Source organism: Coturnix japonica, chromosome Z, assembly GCF_054131305.1.
Source record: "Coturnix japonica strain WE chromosome Z, WE-NBRP24, whole genome shotgun sequence".
NCBI classification, from domain to species: domain Eukaryota; kingdom Metazoa; phylum Chordata; class Aves; order Galliformes; family Phasianidae; genus Coturnix; species Coturnix japonica.
Window position 1 is genome coordinate 30,380,707 of NC_140702.1, and position 22,432 is coordinate 30,403,138.

At 39.2% G+C, this 22,432-nt stretch overlaps 1 protein-coding gene across 4 annotated transcripts in view; it reads right to left on the bottom strand.

The window, feature by feature from the left end:
- KCMF1 (potassium channel modulatory factor 1) overlaps positions 1-22,432 on the bottom strand; it is a 51,931-nt gene that overhangs the window by 23,906 nt on the left and 5,593 nt on the right. For 2 of the 4 annotated variants that reach the window (XM_015849529.3, XM_085528275.1), the window contains exon 2: positions 2,255-2,422. In XM_015849529.3, the coding sequence (XP_015705015.1) occupies positions 2,255-2,422 (168 nt within the window). Of the gene's footprint in view, positions 1-2,254; positions 2,423-19,769; positions 19,872-22,432 lie in introns of those variants that run through there. The other 2 variants (XM_085528276.1, XM_085528278.1) reach the window with 2 other exon arrangements.

Sequence of the window (22,432 nt, forward strand, 5' to 3'; positions counted from 1 at the left end):
CAAATAAGGGGGGGGGGATTGGTGTGAAGCAAGTGATCTTCCTCTCTAGTAAGAGTTTTTACAGAAGTCTGCTAAAGAGGCCTGATCAGTTTTTGAGTTTATTACAACTCTAAATATTTCAGTTCAAAATCTGGTAATTCATATCAACTGAAAACAGAACTACAAGTAAACAAAAAATTGATTTTTTCCAGCAATCTTAACACCTGTTCTCAAAATCCTTTATGAAAACAGGTAACACAGCTCCATATTCTTCACTGTTCCTGAGACTATGTTTTGGCAATGTATCAAAATACACAGACTTACTTGCCATAACTTGAGTTAGCACTGCAGCCCGTGTCCTGGTTTCAGCACATGTAAATACTACACCAAACATCAGCCATTGTTGGCCTGGCTGCTTGACAGGGAAGAGCTGCTGCCATGATAGTGAGGCAGCTGGGCTACACATGGGACACAGGTCAGACATGCCTGATACAGACAGTGCTGGCCAGAAAGGAACCTGGGATGCCAGGGTTCTTCCCATCACATGGAGATAGATTTGGAGCAAGTGATTCACTGACCCATGTTCTCACACTTAAAATCAGAAAACCAACACTGACTTCCTCTGACATGCCTGAGTCACTTCTACAATGGAAGCACCCCGCACTTGGCTTCCCTCTCCTTGGTACAATGCTCAAATTCAGTCATCAAGTCCACTTCTATTAAAAACAGCTCTCATGCTTCTGAATCAAACGTGAACACAGACAACAGTACTCATCATGGATCACTGAATCTCTAATTCCCAAATTACCTTTCAGACCTTTCTACTAACGTTTTTCAAATAACTCTGAAGTAGACAATTTTAGACTACTTCTACCATCCTTCTTCTAGACATTCTTACAATCTCATGACAGGAAACTTTTTATTTTTTTAAAAGAGGCAAGTATTTAGAACATTTCCTAACTGCAGTATGTTCACAGTTTTGGCATTTAACATTAGTTGAAGGCTCTAAAGCAAGCAAGCCTCAGCCCTCTTTTCCCTGTGCATTATGAACATTTAGTGTTCATGGCAATTCTGTAATATTAGTCCACATGTAATACAAAATACTAGCAATCACTGGGGGGCAAATCAGTCTGAACTGTGCTTTTCTAATAGTGACCAAATCTCTAAATCAACATACTGTCACATGGAGACTTAACTCATTACTAAGACCAAAAAAAGTCTGAGAAGAAACACATGCAAGCTAAAATAATTGCATGCATTTCTGATTAAGTAATTAAATATTTTATTTTCCAAACCCTGGAATCCCAAGGCCTGGATTTCTGAAGTCAGGATTAGGCAGTCTCAGGACAAGCAGAGGCCTGAGAATTAGGAGAAAATGAAAGCCATCTCACAGCTGCTTTGAAAAAAGCAACTGTGTAATCCCATATCCAGCTGTAATGTTTGAATCAAAAAAGAAATAGATTTTTCTTCTGTTGATATCAAGCACCTAAAGAAATCTACAATTTGTAAAGCCTTAGCTTTGAAGAAATGGTCATATTCAGCTTTTAAGAAATCACTGTATCTAAAGAGCAACGTGAAAAACAATACAGCTGGATTCACTAAAAAAATAACAAAATGTGAGCACTCGGGGCTTAGAATAAATATTTATCTCACATCCAGCATCACCAATATTTGAGGTTTCACTCAGAAGAACCTCTTGAGTTTCAGCCTTGCTGTCACACATTCTTCTGCTTACTTTGGTTGTATATAACATGTTTCTAAATATTGTGTGGTTTTACTATCAGAAATAATCTTGCAAACTTAAATCCCCAAATCATTACACATTAGTCCCTGTTACTAATTCTTCATATTCACTACAGCCAGTCACTACTTTGCTGCACCAGCAATCCCATGTAAACCAGCAGAGAATAACATTTCTCCAGAATCTTAACAGGACTTCCCATCTTCCACTCTGTGTTACTTGCAAGTAAAACATAATAAGTTAGGAAATTTTTTTAATAGGAAGTAATAAAGTAGTAATCAAATATACTTTACAGTCTGAAAACCTGCTGGAGACTAAATTTAGAAGAAATAGATTAGAGTTTTTTTATATGCAGGAATCAAAGAAAAACACTTTTTTTTTTTTTGTTTGTTCTTGAGAAGACTGGAAGGTGCTCTTATTTTATTGTGCCAATAGGAAGAAAGGTGTTAAGTAAAGCAGAAACATGAAAAATCTGTATTATGTTTACTAACACAACAGGGCAACACATGATTAGAGTCTCAAGTTACCACTTACCAAAATCTACTCTCGTTAGTATGCACTGCATCGGGTGGTCAGTTGTATGCCTCGTTGTTGTTGCACCACTTTCATAACAAGTTGCACACAGATCGTAATCGTAGCAAATTAAACACTTGAATCGTCGACCTCGAAAATTTCCTTTTAAACATGCATCACAGCTGACACCTGTAAACAAATAAAATTGCTTAAAAGAATAGTAAACATTTTTTTATGAAGCAGATGTGTTTCAATTCTCTCTCAACAGCAAAAACAAAGCAGCCATCTCTGAAAAACATAGCTTATATCTGCACAGGTCAATTTCAAGATATATTTGTGTCCTTAACTATACGCTGCTTCTGAATTTTTCTGAATATTTTTTTTCCGAATATTTACTTTCACGTCCTAATTCTTTCCTCTCAAAAGCACAATAATCATTCATGATATTTTCTGTAGGTTAGAAAGTAAGGCCTTTTCTATTTAGAGTAACAGAAAAGATGAGAGTGGGTTTTTTTGTTTTGTTTTGAAGTTAGGTTCCATCAGGTGCCTACATCACACTTCCCTCTGGAACTCAGTCTTTACAGTCTGAGGCAGTCATACCACAGGTGTCAGAGTAAGGCTTATTGTTTCCAAAGTTTTTCGTTCTTTTTTTCCTGTCCTTTTCAAACTGTCAAATCTGTAAATTAAATGCCTCCACAAAATAAATCAGTGCTTACACTACAGGCAAAGTTTGCACGCACATCTCCTTTACCATTGGCTAAGATCTACTTACAGCTCTGAAGAAGAGACTGTTGTGATATTGTTTCTCTAACCTCCCACTTATTTTCTAATGCAGTTGATAGGTGTCTGGTGTTAACTACAAAACAGCCTGCATCAGCTCATTAATTGTGCCATTTTGTTCTGTAGCATGTAAACAAAAGTTTTAACACATTCAGTATGTGAATGCAACAATCAGTTTGGCTTTTTACAGCTCTGCTGTAACAGATCAAACAGTTCCAATTGCACATTTTGAAGAATAATGGACAATGTTATTTTATCCTTTTTTTTCCTTTAGTTTCTCCACCTACAGGACTACCTTAAGGCATTAGCACCTAAGCACTGTGCACCAGTATGAACACCTGAAGCAATGTCTTCAGCTGCCTTACTGAGTATCCAGCTTGAGTGCAACTCAAAACAAAGAATTTTCAGTAAGAAGCTGCTTCAACAATGTTAACAGCCAGAAACTGTATTTTCATGATGTTGCTGTTAACAACCTTCAGGCTTTATAATCTCTCCCCTCAACCCCCTTTTCTCCTTTTTTCCTTCCATTAACTCTAAAGAAAGCAACAACCTATTAGGTTGCTCTCAAAGCGCTAATAATTTCTGAGGCCATCTGCTTATTAATGGTAATATTACAGTGTTTTAGACCATTTTCTTCCTCATAATGAGATCTACAGAATTTTACATATGCATCATCCAAATTTTACCAATACACAGAGCGCTCAGCAGCTACTGGCAAGTTCTGTGAGTCTTTCTTGCCTACTAAGCTTTCTAGAAAGTACTTGATCAGCAAGTTAAGCACCATACAGAAACAAGCAGGTTAAATTAACATAGAGTCTCTGTCAACTTTCCAAACGAGGTATTAAGCCATGATTTTCCAGCAAGTCATACTTTCCCCACTTTTTTGTCTCAAACTCAAAATAGTTGATTTATTGCAGATGTCAGCTTCTTTGCGACTGCCAAACTCCTCCTGTCACATGTTCTCTCAAACATCTAGACTGTTCCTATTTTAGGATATATATATATATATATAATATATATGTAATATATATTATATATAACATATGTTATATATATATATATATACACACACACAATTTAAGTTTTCCTTTACACTTTTTCTTCATAACAATACACCACATCATTCCAAAGTACAAGTCTCTACCCTCCCCTCCCCAAAATACTGTATTGGAAAGTAGGGGACCTCAGCTCAATAGGAAAAAAAAAGACATTAGTGCTAACTGTATCCATTGCTGGTGAAGTCAGATTGAAAGAATAAAGGTAAACAGAAAACAGGCATTCTAGGTCTCTCATAGCTGGTAGTTTGACACCCAACTCTAAACTACCACATCCTCCCTCCCCTTCCACAAAGGGCCATACAGCGCAGGATGTACCATGCCAGTTTTGCACCTTTCTGTGCAGCAAACAAACAAACAAAAAAAACTAAAGGAAGTAGTTTAAAAAAAAACAAAACAAACAAAAACACCACACAACAATTAAATCAAAGGCCTTAGATTAGGAATTTAAACACAGGTTTAGTTCCCAATCTCTCACTAGATTTTTATTTTCCTTTTCTACGCTTTCCAAAGGAGTCCCACCAAAACTCAGCTCTGAAGCAGTTTTTCCTGTTCTTCCTTAAGCTCTGACTGCCAAAAACTCGCCCATCTCAATTACAATCCGGAAACTGAAATACTCAGCCCAATAATCTCCTCTGACTCTATTCTTTCTTCTGTAGTAAACATTTTCATTTCCTTATGAAAGCTTTGATTCTTTATCATTCTTCTCTACTTTAATCTTTACATCAACTGAAATGACCAAAGTTCCTTTCCTTTCCCTGTAAAACCCCAAAATACTCAAAAATACTTCTGTTAATGTATCATATAGTTCACCACATATCTATATTTCAACGTTTCCCTGAATTAATCTTACACTGCAAATTCAGCAGGCATGTTACAGACTCAAGACTGTCAGATTAGAGTGGATGCACTCATATTAATCACAAGATCAAAGAAATAAATGCTATGGAAGGGTTCACTTTAAATTCAGAAACAAAAGCAAACGCATACTCAGAAAAGTCAAAACAACACGTAACAGGGTTTAGATAGTCAGAACACAATTCTGACATACATAAAATGCTAATAAAGACTTAGAAAATCCTTGAATGAAATCATCTTAACCTGGACTGAATATTCAATGAGAACTTTTGATTCACCTTTTCCAAAACAACCACTTGGAATGATCACAGAGCAGGAAAGAATCCCTTACCACAGATAATCATCCTGGGGCCCTGGGCAACCTGGTCTAGTATTGAACAGGGAGCTTGGTCACCCTGTCCATGGCAGGAAGGGGTTGGAGATTCATGATCCTTGAAGTCCTTTCTAACCTGGGCCATTCTGTGACTTTTGGTGGAACACAAGTACTCATATTCCATAACACCTATCACATACTGTTAATTAAAAATTTCCTGCCCACTAATAAAGAATTGGAATAAAAAAAAAAAAACAACACAAAAACCAACAGTGTTCCACAAGGGGGTAGCATTGTGCTAAAACCTAAAGAGGCTTGCTTCATTTTGCCATTAATTCTGATGGCTTCTTCAACAGCATCCCGCTGCAATATCAACAGTCATAACTACACATTTTAAATGAAAAGAATCTGGAAATATGCAAAAATATCACTGTTTTTCTCCTTCAATACAAGTCCTTAATTTCATGCCAAATTGTTTCACATCGTCACCTAATCAGAGCCGATTACCTCAGGGGCGATACTGTCACAGAACTATTTTACTTATTACATGCTAAACACCGATATATTCTAAAACAAACACCACTCCTACTTTGATCCCGATGGTCAAAAAAATCATTTGCTCTTATGATGAAATACCAATATTGCTAGGAACTAATGAAAAACAAAGCAACCTATCCCACACTTAACAGGGTGTTGTTCTGTAACAATAATGTTGAAGAGATCTGGGGATGCCACACTGTCAGGATTGGCTTGTTTTACAATAACAAGCAAAGCTAACGTATAACACCAAATATGATTTCCTGAACACTTAAAACTAGCATTACTTACTGCCTTGGATAGACACCCATTTGTAACCACAGCAAAGGGCTACACTCCCTCTCTTATTTGGCCTCCCCAGATACTGTGGGCATTTAATATTACTCTGATTGCCCAATAAACTATTGCAGATAAAAACAATCTGAGAAACTGCCCATACAGAACACGCAGCACTGCTTAGACCAACCAAGAGACATCAGAAATATCACTGACTTTACAGTCTAAATGCGACAATCTTAAAAACCTTAATAATACTGACAAGTGAAGCAACAGTGGCATTACCTGTTTCAGTATTTCACACAGGAAAACACAGAAGCTGAACTCCGCTTACTTGACAAAGAAAGAACTTTGAGATTTTCCTCAAAAAATATAAAAGAAATATAAAAGAAAAAATTATAAAAGAAATATAAAAGAGTATTAAAAAGGCATCTTCACACACACACACTTAAAACCTAGTTTAGATACCAGAACCCTGAGACATGTCACCTGAAAGCAAATATGACAAAAAAACTCAGAAAACTGGTCTTCAGCCTACCTTCCTTTCAGAACACAAAACCTGCTTCCTGCTCAGGGCGGATAAGATTTTAATGAGGAAAAGGTAAATGCTGCTTAATACAGATTATATAAACCCTCCCTTCAAAGGGGAGCTAAAAAATGACCTAATTTCAACAGACACTACTTGCAAAGCAGCACTATGAAGGGAATCCCCACACAATACAACAGAGTAGATTTAAATTATCTTTCAAGGTGGAAAAGTTCAGGACTGTGCTGTCAGATGCAGCATTTCTGCATGTCACCAACAACCCGTCTTGGAGGAGAAGAATCTGAGGTCATTACTAAGACTTCTCAAAACCTCACCAAGGCAAAAGCTATGCATAATTAGCTGAAGCCTGAAGGAGAACTTAGAAATGTTTTATTTATTTGGTTGATTTATTTTTTATTTTTGCTTATGAAGAACATACAGTCAAGGGTTCCCCACACAGACAAACTGAACGTGTTCCTGTCTCATGCAATGTAAACTACCAGTACTCTGGATGAGTCACTTAATTTTTGGAAATCTCTGAAAATATCACCCACCAATCATTATGAAATGTTCAATAAAAGCGGATCACTGAATTCTTTAAGCATCCAACATAAACAGAAAATTAGCCTGCCAGTGATTTCATCTCTAAAATGGAAATGCAAGCTACTTAAGGATTACTTTTTACTTTACATGGAGCACTGAGGAGGTTCACCCCTCTTGAAGGCTGTTTGGTTGCTTCCAGAGCTAAAGATAGGAAATTAATCTAAATCGCATGAAAAAAATATATGCCAAACATTTCTTATTTTAGCACCCCCTGTGTCTCAGTGCAGTTACCACTGATAAATTTGAGAGGTTAATTTCTAGGAATATGAACTTTTGCTATTTCAGTGAAAATTTCACCAGAAGCTTTAGCAAAGCCATCGAAGTCTGACTCATCTTAAATGTTTAAGAAATGAGACTGTAAGTGCAAACATTGAGACCTACAACACTGAGAATACTCCATCACTCTTGCAGCTCCAAGTGCTGTACAGAGGATTTATACACTATATTCTTCCTTGAAGTAAACTCAATCTGCAGCACCTTCTTGTAGCACCACGGAAGAGGAAGCAATCAGAGCAGCACATCTCCAAACAAGTCTAGTAGAACAGAATTGTGAAGAGATTATGCAGATTTGCAGTTGGAAAGAAAAGAAGGAAACCAGGCCTATGTCAGGCCAGAAGGTCAAAAAGGCTTTTGTTTTCTGAGCAGCCCTTCACATTCTGCTCTGTGGCCTAAAGTGGAAAGACAAGTGTCCCTCATGTCTTGTCATCCCCCCATCCTTGTCAAGTTTCATGAAGATCACTTCCACTGTGTCTGGAAACTACCTACAGCTGGCCTAAAAACAGTAGTGATGACCATGCATCTTTCAGCTTGGTCCTAATGCATGTCAAAAGGCTGCCAAAGGAAGTGTTTCCATTAAGGCTATCATACCCCACACTGTGGAACTTTTACACACAGAAAGGTTTAAGTCACTATATAGGAACCACATGGTAGAAAATGCAAGAGCCCACTGCAGCAGCTATCACCTGTATGCATTTACCATTTTTCCCCTTGGAGCTCCCTTTTTCGTTCATCATGATTTTAACTCCTTACAAAACAAGAACCTTGACATGTGACTTCCTCCACATGTAGCTGCGTTCCAGACACAAACTAACATTTGGCCAGGTAATTAAATTTAAGTACTGCATGTAAAGGGTGAGAAAGTTGTACTATTTAGCTCCACAGTACTTTATCATCATTTGAAATTTTCCAAAAGTTCTAAGCCAGGCAATTTGCTTCTATCTCAAGATTTATTAATAATACGGTGTTAAAACTAGACAAAGAACAAAGCAATAATCACAATAATACACATTTCCCTAAAACACCATAAAAAATGCAACTTTGAAAGGGAGACCACCGTATCTAAATGCATCAGCAAGGGCTGTTTTTCACAGAATTTACAGAGACTGGAAAAGACCTCTAAGATCATCCAGTCCAACTGTCCACCTATCACCAGTATTTTCCACTAAACAAACCACATTCCTCAGTATAACATCCAAGCATTTATTGAACACCTTCAAGGACGGTGACTCCACCACCTCCCTTTCAGGCACCAGCCAGCTCTCTCATATAACAAGGGTTTCCTAACATCCCACTTGAATCTCTTGAGGCCACTCCCTCTAGTTCTACTGCCGGTTACACAGAAGGCTGACTCCCACCTCGCCACATCTTCGCTTCAGGCAATCACAAAGAGCGATAAGGTCATCCCAGAGCCTCCTTTTCAGCAGACTAAACAAAATCCCAGGTGCCTCAGCTACTCCTCCTAAGACCTGAGCTCCAGACCCCTCACAGCTTTCACGCCATTCTCTGGACTCACTCCAGGGCCTGTCTCTTTCTTGCAGTCAGAGCCCCAAAATGAACAAAGTACTTGAGGTGCAGCCTCTCCAGTGCTGAATACAGAGGGATGATCCCCTCCCCACTCCTGCTGGCTGCAGCATTTCTGATATAAGCCAGGATGCCATTGGCCTTCTTGGCCACCTGGGCACACTGCTGGCTTATGGTCAGCCAAGCATCAACTAATACCCCCCAGTTCTGTTTCCTTGGCACAGTCTTCCAGCCACTGTGCCACAAGCCTGTAGCACTGCCTGTGACTGTTGCAGATAAAGTGCAAGACCCAATGCTTGAATTTGTTGAACTTTAATTACTCCTCAAATTACACTTGAAGAAATACAAATACCTCATTAGCTTTTATTATCTTAATTAAAAAAAATAAAAAGAACTGATTTGGTTCTTCTTTTAGGATTTAACACTCTCACAGGCAGATTCTAGGTACTTCTTATGTAGTAAGGTACTGTACTTGTGTAGTAAGAGGTACTGCCCAGTAGGTGGTATCACACTGCACCAACCACATTTATTCAGCAGGTCCAAGAACAGTTTAGCCACCATTAAAACACTAATGCAAACAAACAGCACATAGTGTTTTAAAAGAAAAGCCCTGAAACATCGGTCCCACTGCTGTCTTAGCTAAAGCTGACTGAAAGGATGAATTTGTTTTCACAGAGCCACACGCTACTACAAGCCAGCTAGTAAGCTTTTGGCATACAACTTTATTTTAAATATCACTATTCCCTTATGGAAAAACAGCAACATGAATTTACTGAACACTGTCCAAAACAAAAAGTGATAAACCATACCGGTTCCATGGTTCATTTGTCCTACTACAAAATCACTGCTGAAAATGGCAATATAATACAAATAATTCTGCAAGATGAGGTTTAACTATTACTCTTTTATTCGGTCCTGAAGTACACAAAAATAAGTTCTGCACATGCACACACACAACCTCAATTAGTTCTTGACAAATCCAATCGCACATTCTCTCAATCCATAAAGAGCAACCATGTCCTTACTAAATATTTTACATGCAACTCTGCAGATTCATTTATCTCTTCATATACATCAGTGGGACACCATGCACATAAACCAAAATGGAAATAAAAACTGCCGTGCACTCTGCAATGACTCTTGATCAAGCTGATTTGGGTTTCTAATTGAATATTCCATGCAATGCCTCAAATCTTATCTCTCTATTGATACAATTAGGCTTTCACAACCCTCACAACACAAAAGCCTGCTGAAGTACTGTAAACACATTAAAATTAAACAAATTTCATTTATTACAGCACTGAAAATTTGTAATGTGGCAGCAAAGGAACTGGCACCAGTCGTGATCTTATTTAACAACTCTGTTAATCTAGGAAATGGCAAACGGCACGTGAATTCTATTAGCAGAAAAATACTTAAACTGTGGAAAGCTGTAAACAGTGCCAGGGCAAGAAAATAACAGTAACAGCAGGCTAAATCCCGTATCTAGTAAAATCAGTGGCAAAGTTTCTCATTTAATAGATGAGAACCAAGTTCCTGACTTGTTTTCAGGACCTACAGATAAATAGGTTAACACCAACTGAAAAGAAGTTAGGCTTGGAAGAACAACATCACACAATTAGTTTCACAGTTTAAGAAATGTGAAGAAACGTTAAGAAAACTCTACGTAGTAATTAAACTGAAAAACTGGTACATCTGCTGAGCCCTGCCAGAATCAGGCAGTCTTCGTAGAAAACACCTTTGCATATTTCAATTAAGAATGTTACTTAAGAAGATTGGCAAAAGAGGGAAAAAAAGAAAAATCAACAAGAATAACAAGATATGTCTTATCAGGCATTAAAGAGAACCAAGTAGTATGTCTCAAACAAGCAGGAAAGTTCAAAGGCTTTACATCTTGATAGTCTATTATCCACCATTACAGACTGATAAGAGAAAAACATCAATTCTCAGCACACCTGGAAGAATCAAAACTCTGGTTTTCACCATAAATTCTTGCAGAAAATTCAACAGAAATTAAATATTTTACATGGCTACAGCCTGTTCATACTTGTGATGCCTGAAATACACACCCAGCTTTATTTCTTTCTCCACCACCAGACCCACTCCTGATCCTATCACAGAACAGGGAATCATGGCAACCCTATTTCCCATTCAGCAATGAGAAGAGGCAAGATTTAGCACAAGCAGCAATGTAACATGTATGCAGCACTGGCTGGGCAACCACAGGGCTACAAGTGAAAGATTATAGTTTTCCAAAACACCCCCAATAATGCCTTGTGAGAAAAGCACAACCCACGGAAGAGGAGACTTATAATAAAAACCTGCACAAAGTGGTCTGGAAATAAATAGACTTTTCTTGTCAAGAAAGCAAAACTTGAAAGCAGCTGGGAGAGGGAGAGAAAGAAATAAGCAATGTCTAACACAAGGTAGGCCGTAGCAAGATTCCTCCCGTTACCTAACAAGCTTTGTACAACTTTATACAACTAGCTTTAGAGATGAACACTTTCAGATTTACAGCCTAGTTTCAACAGCACCATTTTGAGTGACACCACAAGGGCATTAAAAAAAACACACCTATCTTTGTATAGTACCACACAAGATCTCATCTTGCAAAAAAAAAAATCCAGTATCTCTGAACACAAAAGAGAATGTTAACATGACTGTTTTAAAAATGGAAACAGGAGGTTAAACTACAGTATACTCATTTATGCATTAGCAGTGTTTTACCCTGGGCTCTCAGGCATTTTTCTTACTATGAACATAAACAGACTGCCTTGGCAACTGCTTCTACTCCCACTGCTTGTCAGAAAACAGCTTCTCAGTCAGATAACAAGCTCTTGCAGAAGCTACAATGGCTTACGATGAAAAGCTACACCAGAGAAGTGATGTGGGAAATGTAGTGTTCTAAAGCAAGAAAAGGTTTCATGCAGAATTCCATCAAGTTCTACATTTGTTCCATTCCTTTCCTTGCTGCACACTTTTTTACTAGTTATTCCTATGGTCCTGGGATTCTGGACCCAGCTACCTGCCAACCATGTAAAGGCCTACCTTGCCTTCTCTTCCTCTCAGTAGCAACAGCACCTTTAGCTTTATCACTTGTATTTTCTATTCTCCTGTTGTATCGCATATATATATATATACCTAAAGAACTAAACGTTACCAGAAATCATCTTCTAAACATTTCCTTTACAGTCCCACCCATTCATTACATAGAAATCCAACTTTTTTCTCAGCTTGATTTACTAACAATCCTAACAGCATATAATTTTCCTAAATAGCTATCAGAGAACACTCTAAAAGCCATTGCTGACCTATGGATCACAGCTCACAAATCTTCAGTAATTACCACTTTCCCTGCAGTTAGCTCGGACAAGTTTTAAGTAAAACTGCTGTTTCTAGTAGTTCTGTTCAAACCCTTCCTCAAAGAAATCACAACTTTCAGGAAAAAGCTCCATAACCAAACATGTTAAAAAAAAAACAAAACCAACACAAACACATCACCTGATACAAGCATAATAAAAGTCATTGTGCCTGTCAAAGTAGGAAGAGACCTATTTACTGCAGCAAATACCAAATACAAGTTCATCACCTTCACTATTATTGTGTCATGAAATCCCAATCATATTAAGAAATGTGAAAGAATAGGAGAGTTCATTACTACTCATGGTACAGGAAACTGCCACCTTCCTTAACAAGGATTACCTGCCTAGAACTAACAGTACACTGCAATCAGTATCTGAAGCACCTGTTTTCAAGTAAGGTGAATGAGGACAACAGCTCTTAAGTTCCTGTGGTATTAGTACAGCTGCTCTGCTCTACTAGAAACACTAGAAGGTTCACTAAAATCAAGACCAAAAACCCCAAAACCTATTGTTCTGGCTCACCGAAATCCCTCAAATCCTCCATGCAAAATTCCAGTGAGGAAAATTCTTAAGTTCTCTGGTTCAGTTTCCCCAAGAGTCAGGTCAAACAATTTCATGACCTTCTTTCAGAAACCAAACCAACACAAACAACTTACTGCATTCTCATGTCCTTCCTCTGAATAGGAGAAAATAAGTCACCCACCCTCACAATAGAAAATGATGTAGAGCATTAAACAATGTCAAAAACTTCTACAAAAATACATTCCCACAAAGCATCCATCATCATATCAAAGCCTGAAGTCTAAAACCAACAGTTAGACTAGGTTCCTTTGCAATAAACGTACAACAATTGCATAAAAAACACCTATTTACTACAGAGCCCTAAAGATTTGGCAGCTATGCCTTAACACAAAAACCAAGATGCACTACAATTTGAGATTTTCTGAACTACAATAGAGAACAAACAATGACACAGCATTTTCAAAACAGACATCCCACTTCATAACTTGAGTGTCAAAAATAACTAGGTCTTACTACACTTAACTGCAGGTACCACAGATACTAGAACGAACTTACAAAATGCACAGAACAGTATGTTAATGATTAGGAAAAATCAGCTATGCAAACAGGTCTGACTGATCTTTGTTGAAAGAGATTTTTAAACTATCTATTAGAAAACTGAGTGTTAAAAGAGATTTTACAGGAAAAAAACCCTATACAACGAAGCTAGGAAAGGTAGAGATAGCAAACATTTTCACTGAGATATGTATCATAGTTTTTTCTGTATCTCATACCAATATAGCACAGTAACAAACAAATGCTGTTTTTAACATTTTCAAATCAACCTAAAGCTCAGGTCTTTACTTCCTATCACACGTGCTTGATTTCTGCATGGAAAGTTAGGTTTCTGTTGGCTAAGCTGCTGAGCTATCCCATATTCCCAAGTGTTTGTGAGAAGAATGCTCACCCTCATACTCACCCCTTGTTTAGTTAGCACCTTCTTAAAACACAAATATTTTTAAGACTGCTGCACTACACACTGTGCTGGGTTCTCAATTTTGGTATGGGAATGCATTTCATAAACACGTAGCTAGTTTCACCATGAAGATAGCACAGCTTCCTAGCACACAGAAGCTCAGCAAAGAGGTTGTGTATAACCTTGAAACTCTCTGTTTACCTTAGCAGTTCTCAAGGTGGTATCACGGAGGAGCAGGGACGGAAAAAGACCCCTGGCCTGTTCAAGCCAGCAAGGGTACAGAACATTGACACTCCCAGGGCAATTTTAAGCCTACTGCTACTTTAACAGGTTTTACAAGCTCTTCCTGGATCATATAGGAAACAGTAAGCACTAGCTACTTTCCTTATAGATTCTTACATGTAAGCTAGATCTGGCAGCTACCTCACTCCAATGCATCATTCAGCTGAGCAGTTCAGCCCTTCATAGCTACCTGCAGTTAAACTTTTCTGGAGAAAGGTTAAGATACTACACATGAAATACTGTCCTTATAATATATGTTTTCCTCATATGGGTTTTTTTGTTTTTGTTTTCGTTTTTTAATTCACAGTTTGTAATAACAGAACAAAGCACAACAATATAGTCAATGGTACAGACAAATGAGAGGCAATTTCTCCTGTGCACAATTAGAAAACATACTAGAATTATTACAAGAAGAGAGCAAGAGGATTCATAATTCTGTTATACACAGCTTCTTTAGTCTTATATCCCCAGGTCTGTTTTATCTTGAATAGGTCATCATATCATTGAAAATATTTCCTTGTTATTTTCTCATTTCTGAGGCATTGCTCAGAGGCCATGGAGCTCCTCTGGAGGACCACCACCTCCCTGGGCAACCTGTTTCAGTGCCTCATCACTCTTTTGGAAAAGTTTATCCAAATATCCATGCTTAATCTCCCCAGCACAACTTGAGGCCATTCCCTCTAGTCCTATTGCTAGTTACAGCCCACATCCTGCCACAATCTCCCTTCAGACAGTTGTGGAGAACAACAAGGTCATCCCTTCAGCAGACCAAATAATCCTACTTCCCTCAGCTGCTCTGCACGACTTGTGCTCCACATCTCACATCGTTCCATTGCCCTTCTCTGGAAGTGCTCCAGGGTCTCAAGGTCTTTCTTGTAGTGTGGAATCCAAAACTGAACACAGTACTTGAGGTGCAGCTTCACCAGTGCTGAGTACAGAGGAAAGATCACCTCCCTGCTACTTCTAGCTGCACTATTTCTGATATAAGGCAGGATGCTATTGGCCTTCTTGGCACACTGATGGCTCATGGTCAGTTGAGCACTGACCAACAACGCCAGGTCCTTCTCCACTGAACAGTCTTCTAGTCACTCTGCCCCAAGTCTGTAGTGCTGTATGGAGTTGCTGCAATCAAACTGCAGGATCCAGCACTTAGTCTTATTGAACTACACCCCACGGGCTTCTAGCCTGTCCAGATCCCTCTCACAGGCCTTCCTACCATCTCACAGATAACATTTCTTTCAACTTGGTGTCACTTGAGAACTTACTGAGGATGCTCTTGATCACCAAAATCCAGGCCTGATGTTGCCCTGATCCTCCTTACAACCATTCATGCAGATGAGAGTCACGCTCAGACTCTGAGGTCAGGGGGTACAGTACCCTGAGGATAACTGCTCTGTTAAAAAACAGACATAAACAAGGCACTGAGAGCTAACCATTGCCCCTCCTCCCTTGCCTATCCCTTTTGAAGAGCCTACAGCCTCTCATTGCAACATTCCAGTCATGGGAGTAATACCACTGTGCAAGTAAGTCACAGTTTTCCTGCCACACCACGGCCTTCAGCTTCTCCTGTTTGCTGCCCATGCTGAATGTGTTGATGTAGATGTACTTCAGCTGAGCCACCTGACTCACTCTAACCCTAGCACTGACCCTCCAGGTTCATATCTAACAAGCTTTATTTTATCCCCTTCACACAAGCCCCACCAGCTCTGCTACGGTCCATTTACCCCTTTGAGACAGGTGAGACCCATCTGCAGCCACAGTCCCATGGTCAAAAGAGCTAAAATTGCTGCAACAGCACCAGCATCTCAGCCACATATTTATCAGGTGGATTTTCCTGGTCCTCTCAGCATCCCTTGCTGCCATTGAAGGAAAAGAGAAAAATACCAGCCATCCTCCATCAACTAAAAGCACTGGTACCCTCAGGCTTCTCTCAGCAACTTCATCACTGCCAGCCTGAATTATCAGTAAGGGGTAACGATCAGAAAGGTGAACCAGACTAGGGAGTCTCCTAGGAACGTTCCTTACTCAGGCCCCAGGGAAGCAGCACATTTACCTACAGGTACAGTTTGGCTGACATATGAGGCCTTCTGTTCTACTCAAAAGGCAGTCACCTAAGACAATAACTCTTCCTCCTTCTTGGCAGAGGCAGTCTTGAGGCATGGAGTCAGCCACTTCACCCTAGACAACCTCCTGGGTGGACCTCCCACCACATCCTCTCTTTCCTCTCCCTCAAGTTTCAGAATCTTAGCCTGATTATGCAGGGTCACTTGGGGCACGGAGGTAGGTAGGGACAGTGTTTGCCTGTGATGCCAAGCTGGGACCTGTATCCATTCTTCCCTGTCTCTTAGGCCTCTTCCCTCTACTGATGGTGGCATGGTAGGGGGTCCACCACTTTTCAGGATGTATCACCTTAGTGCCTTACTTGGAGGTATAGCAAGGAACTTGATCCACCAGTTTACCTCCTGCTAGTAATTCCTGATGCTCCTTAACCTCTCCAGCTCCTCCTCAAGTTCTAGCACCATAACAAGCAGATCATCCCCCTGATCACACCTCAGACAGGTGGCATTGCAGGGAGAGGCGGAGGTACTCCCTGCAGCTGGAAACCTGAAATGACACATTTTTGGGCAGGCACTCAGTCTAGATTGACGCGCTCTTTCTCACTAGAGCTTCTGGCCTTCTGGAGACCACAGATCTGTAGTCTGGGAGGCAGCCAAAATAAGTGAGCTGGTGTCCTGAGTGGGGAGGAATAGTCTGCCCTCCCCGCAAGCACTCCCTGCTTCAACACCCTGCATGAAGAGCCCATGCCATGCCCTTCAGACAGGCCACTCACAGTTAGCACTCCTCCAAACAAAGGACAGTATGGATATTTGCAATAGCTATATGCTGCCAAGATCTCCAGATGCTCAGCACAAGGAAAGAGCACACAGGCAGCATCTTCTTCCACAGTAGACATGTTTGATGCTGTGGCTTACTGTACAGTTAAGAAAGTATCTGCTTTTACAAGAGAATTAGTGAAAAAGGACATTAAAGAGAAGAAGAATGTTTTGAAGAAGCTCAAAAAAATACTTAACACAAGTGCTTACAAGAAGTAATCAGCAACAGCTGACCTGAAATACTTGCTCTGAAAGAATACATTGCAACGTTCTTCAAAGCCAGAGTCAGAAGTCCTGCGCCTTGACCAGTATCAGCCCAGAGTACTCAATCCTTGACTAAAGAACTGTATTCTGACATGTCATTCTCAACAGTTCACTCCTTTTGATCTGTAGTCACACTCCTTGAATTCTCAATGCTTCCAGGAACAAAACACTAACACGGCCCTGAGCTGTACTAACTGGCTCACTCTGCAGATGGTAGCCACTCTTCTACAGCAAAATCTCAAGCTTTTTCTGAGCTCCTCAAAAAAGTCTCCCAGAATAAGGAACAGTTGGTATTCTGTCAGAACTCACCTGGCAATAATTCACAGGCCTTACACCAAAACAATCTGGGGAAAGGTTCTTTTCAAGTCATGGCATCTCTTTTTTCCTGCAGTCAACAGAGCAAATGGGCTCCCCACCTTTACATTAGGTTTTCTAAACTGAAGACAATCAAGATAGAAAACTGCTGGAAAGCTTATTTGACATCCTCCAGAATCAAGGTACTTCTCACAGCTTCCACTGCATCTTCCTAAATATATTTGGCATCAAATAAATCAGCACATGCATGTCTACACAAAAGAAAAACCGATCACTGTTCGCAGGTGGAACAACAGACTCATCCATCTTTACAGACAGAGCTCCAAACATACTTGCTAATGTTTTTGTTTCATCTGAGTAGCACACACAACAGCAGGGGACAGGTATGGAGTTAATACTGTATGAGCTATGTTCACCTATATTGGAAAGTTTATAGCAACAGTTGTGCAATCACTAACTTACTCCTGCAAAACTGTAAGTACCTTTTTTAAAGGGCACCCTGAGTTCTTTTTCCACTTTAATTTGTTCTCTATAAACCTGGTTTTAAATGGAAAAAGACTACTTGAAACAAATGAAAAGATGAAACTAACAATAAGTTGGGTGCTGAAGATAATGAACTTATTTTTGGAAGGTAAGAAAGCAAAGTCCTAAGAAACTCTGCAAACTGCAGTGATAAACTTATGCTTGCCTAGTTGTGAGCCGAGTTCCACCATTATTATCCCTTGTGAAGCTTCTTTTGCAGACCTGATTTCACTAGCAAACCATGAGCTACTTCTCACTGTGTAAATTTTCCACTTACAGAGACAACCGTTAGCTTGCATATTCATACACACACAAGAGTACACTTAACACCATTTGTGTAAAGCACACCTCATCTTTATTGCCTGTATTAAAAGCACATGCAAATTGTTGCAATAAGTCGTACATGTGCTTTTTTGAAGTGAAAGTGAAATGATGGAACCTTGAGCACAGACGTACCCTTGTGTTCAAACCACAGATTTCTTCAGAGCTAATTTCCTTCTACTATAAAAGCAGGCCCAACTGTTGAAGGCTTACGTAGTGAGATTTCTAGCAGTTGCAAACTCATTCCAAGTAAACACTAACCTCTAAGCATACAGCTAATTCACACAAGTACTGCAGAATTACACACACACACACAAAAACAAACAAACAAACAAATAAACAATAAATCTCTCTTGCTATAATTATTTATCCAGAAGCAAAGACAAGTTAAAAGCAACACACGAGAAGTCCTTACACGATTACACACTAACATGATCTACTGCTGCTTGGGTGAGAACAAAGTAGGTACCCTGGGAATATCACAACTTCAACAGTTCACAGCACTGCAATCCAAACAGCCACCTCCAGGATGCCTCCAAATAATTCTAATGCCACTGCAGGCACGTGCTCAGATGTTTGCTGCCAGGAGCTGCCATCACATTCCTGCCACACTATCAAGCATCTAGAGAGTAACTCAGTTGGTATGAGGAGGTACAGAATTTGTTTAGAAGTTGGTTTAGAATTGCAATATTAATATTGATGTTCTTAAACAGCTTTCTCCCATCTGTCTAATTACTTCATGCAAATTCCCCAATCGTTTATACATAAGGATTTCACCTTATCCTTTCAATTTCCTAGGGTAAATACAGTACAAGAAACCTGGCCAACAGTAATATCCTTTACCCAGCAGTACTAGCTGCTTTATTATCAATCAGACCTTACATATCACCCACACTTGGAACTGTTTTTAAAAGTTTTATACAATGACCCTCCTCAACAAGCAGTTTAAGAATGGTTCAGTGTTATCCATGTAACTGAACAGAATTTTCACTTCTGAAACTAACTCGTTTCAACTGAAAACCTAATCACAAATTTGTTTCTGCAACAGGCTGGAGAACCTGCTGCCTAAAAATATTTTTGGCAAAACTTATTTCCTTAGGCTAGGGTTAGTTGTGCTAACAAGAAATACTAAAGCTCTGCTTTTCAAAGAGGCTTACAGAGGCAGGCATTAAACTTCAGTCATGTTTGACTCCAACAGGGCCTACAGCTTCCCAGATCTTTTTGAAAAAAATACCCCCTCTCTATGAAGAGAAGTGGGAGAGGAACAGAACAGCAAATGGAAGAAAGAACATCAACAAAGAAAAATGAAATCGAGGGATAGAGTTCAAAGACAAAAAAAAAGAAGGAAAATAAAGAAGAGAATTTATCCTACCAGAGACAGCACCTCTTGTCAGTCAAGACAAGAAACATTGCCTCCCAAAAAGAATCTGGCACCAGGACATAGCAGAAGTGGTGGGGGTAGACCAAATCTGACCTGAGGTAAAAAAAAAAAAAAAAAAAAATTGGAGTTATGATCCAGATTTTTATTTTTAATTTTTTAAACTCAGTTTGTTGTTTCATTCATGTCTTGCAGGATGTTTAAAAGAAATTGGTTATGTAAAAAAAAGTTTATTTAGCTGTGTTTTCTCAGTGATGATAATGGGATGACCCAAATCAAAAGTGGAGCGGTATTTTCATAAAAAATGTGAAATCCTACTTGAAAAGTAAAATTAAAAACAAATCCAGAATACCAGAGTGCATGTAGTAATAGATGAAAACAATGTATGCCACTGAAACATCCTCATGAGTCAAAAAAAGAATCAGCCTTGCACCTATAAATCTCACAGAAATGGACCACACCACCAATATTCCTAGTCTGAGTAGAGATGCCTTTGAGAATGATAGACTTTCTACCTGATACTCTGCTGGAAATGGGAGAAAATTGTTTCCCACGTCTACGTTTCCTATTTGATTGCAATAAAGATTAAGGAGATTTCCTCAGGTCTCCAATTACAAGTGGGTGCAACTTTAAGATAAAGCCTCCTAGAAGTTCCCAATAAAACATTCAGGATTTTAAAAAAAAACAAAAAACAAACAAAAAAACACACATGAAACTCACTGCAGGGTGAGAAATAAGCAGTAAAAGCAAGAATTCTGGTATTTAGGCAAATTATACACTAAATATAATACAAATCACATTTTAAGACCAAAAAAAATACAAATTTCATGAAACAAATCCAGCTTCCCTCTAACATCCACAACACATCTTCAACAAAGCTGGAAACATTAACACATGTACGTTTTGCTAAACACTTTGGACGATCCCATGAGTTATATCCATAGTAAAAAATCGAATTCCAAGTGAGAACCCATGACTTCCAGTGGCAGAAATAGTGCAAGCACCTGCAGGCACCTCTGAAATACAGTCCTGAGACCTACGGATTAAGAGAAATTACATGAGTGGTAGAAAGACATATTAAAGATAAAGGCAATTTTAACTCAGGACAGACCTTATTCATCAGCTTAGCAAACGTCAGTGACCTAGATGAAAGTTTTTAAACAGCCCGAAATTGAAGCCTTGTTTTATACATAGTGTCCACCAGTAAGGCTACTGAGCTTACCTATGCTCTGCGCTGAATTCAACAGTCCTACTTCATTGTGACAAAGTTATAACAATGCTATGTAAAGATGAAGGCATGAGTAATCACAAGACTAATAAACACAGAATGACAGTAGGAATAAGTTCAAATTAGATGTTCAGGTGATGCTATGGGAAAGGTATAGGAACCAAAGAGAACATGAGACTTAAGATACTCTGCTGCTACATTCAAACCTGAAACAGTCAAGAGACCTGTAGCACGAAGCTTAACGTCAAATCAAGTTTTAATTGTTTGATTGGATACTTGGCAGATTCAACCTCCATTGAAATAAAGCAAACAAAAGTTCTACAACACACAGAATCATAGAAATACACAGGTTGGAAAAGACAGCAAAGATCATCAAGTCCAACCACAGCCTAACTATAGTACCCTCACTCTAACAACCCTCTGCTAAATCATATCCCTGAGCACCACATCCAAACAGCTCTTAAACACATCCAGGGATGACAACTCAACCACCTCCCTGGGGAGCCTATTCCAGCGTTTAACTACCCTTTCTGTAAAGAAATGTTTCCTAACATCCAACCTAACCAACTGTATGTATATACAAACACTTTAGTTTTCATCACTCTTTTGAATTAATGGTGTATCACCTTATATTAGGAAACAGGTTACGGACTCATGCAGAAAGGAGTTATCCAAGGTAAACACCATGCAGAAATTTCTTCTCATATGTTCCATGTTGCTAACATCAGCCTGAGCTCTCAGCATCTCTCTGAGCTTGGCATGCACAAGCTGCAAACAGCAACATGCAAGGCCAGCTCCATGTAGGTAGGTGACATTTCTGCCTCTAATCAAGCCTGTAAATCTCTCCTCTATTATAGTAAATCTTCCATGAATAAAAATCTGAAAACTTGCAACCTTGCTGATATTAAAATACAGTTAACTTTATATCAACCAATGATCTGAATCTGTAGGAAATGCAGTCTTACACAACTACCTTGCTCAGTGCACCATTCAGCAAACAAACAACTAACTGTTTTATAATCACTGGTCTGTCTGAGCCTTTATTTACCACATACTTTTAAAAACTTGCATTGACCATAGTTTCTCTGATAGAGAAGTGCTTACAGGAAAGAAAAAACAAATAGACTTCAGCACAAATATTGGATTAACTTTCACAGTACTTCAAAGTGGTACAATTCTTCCTGTGAAATTGATGGAAACCAAACCACAAAGATTGAAACAGCAAGCCCACTAGACCTAGCTGCCCTATTTGAAATGCCAAAGGATCCATTTTCCAGAGCATTTGATTTTCCACAGACAGGCGTATTTTCATAGCACATCACTTAGTTATTACAGTTGCAGCTGCAAATGTCCTGATGACCAAAGTCTGGATCAGGCTTTCATGAAATTAAGACCAGGAGCTAGCAGCTACCTGTGATCTGCCATGCCA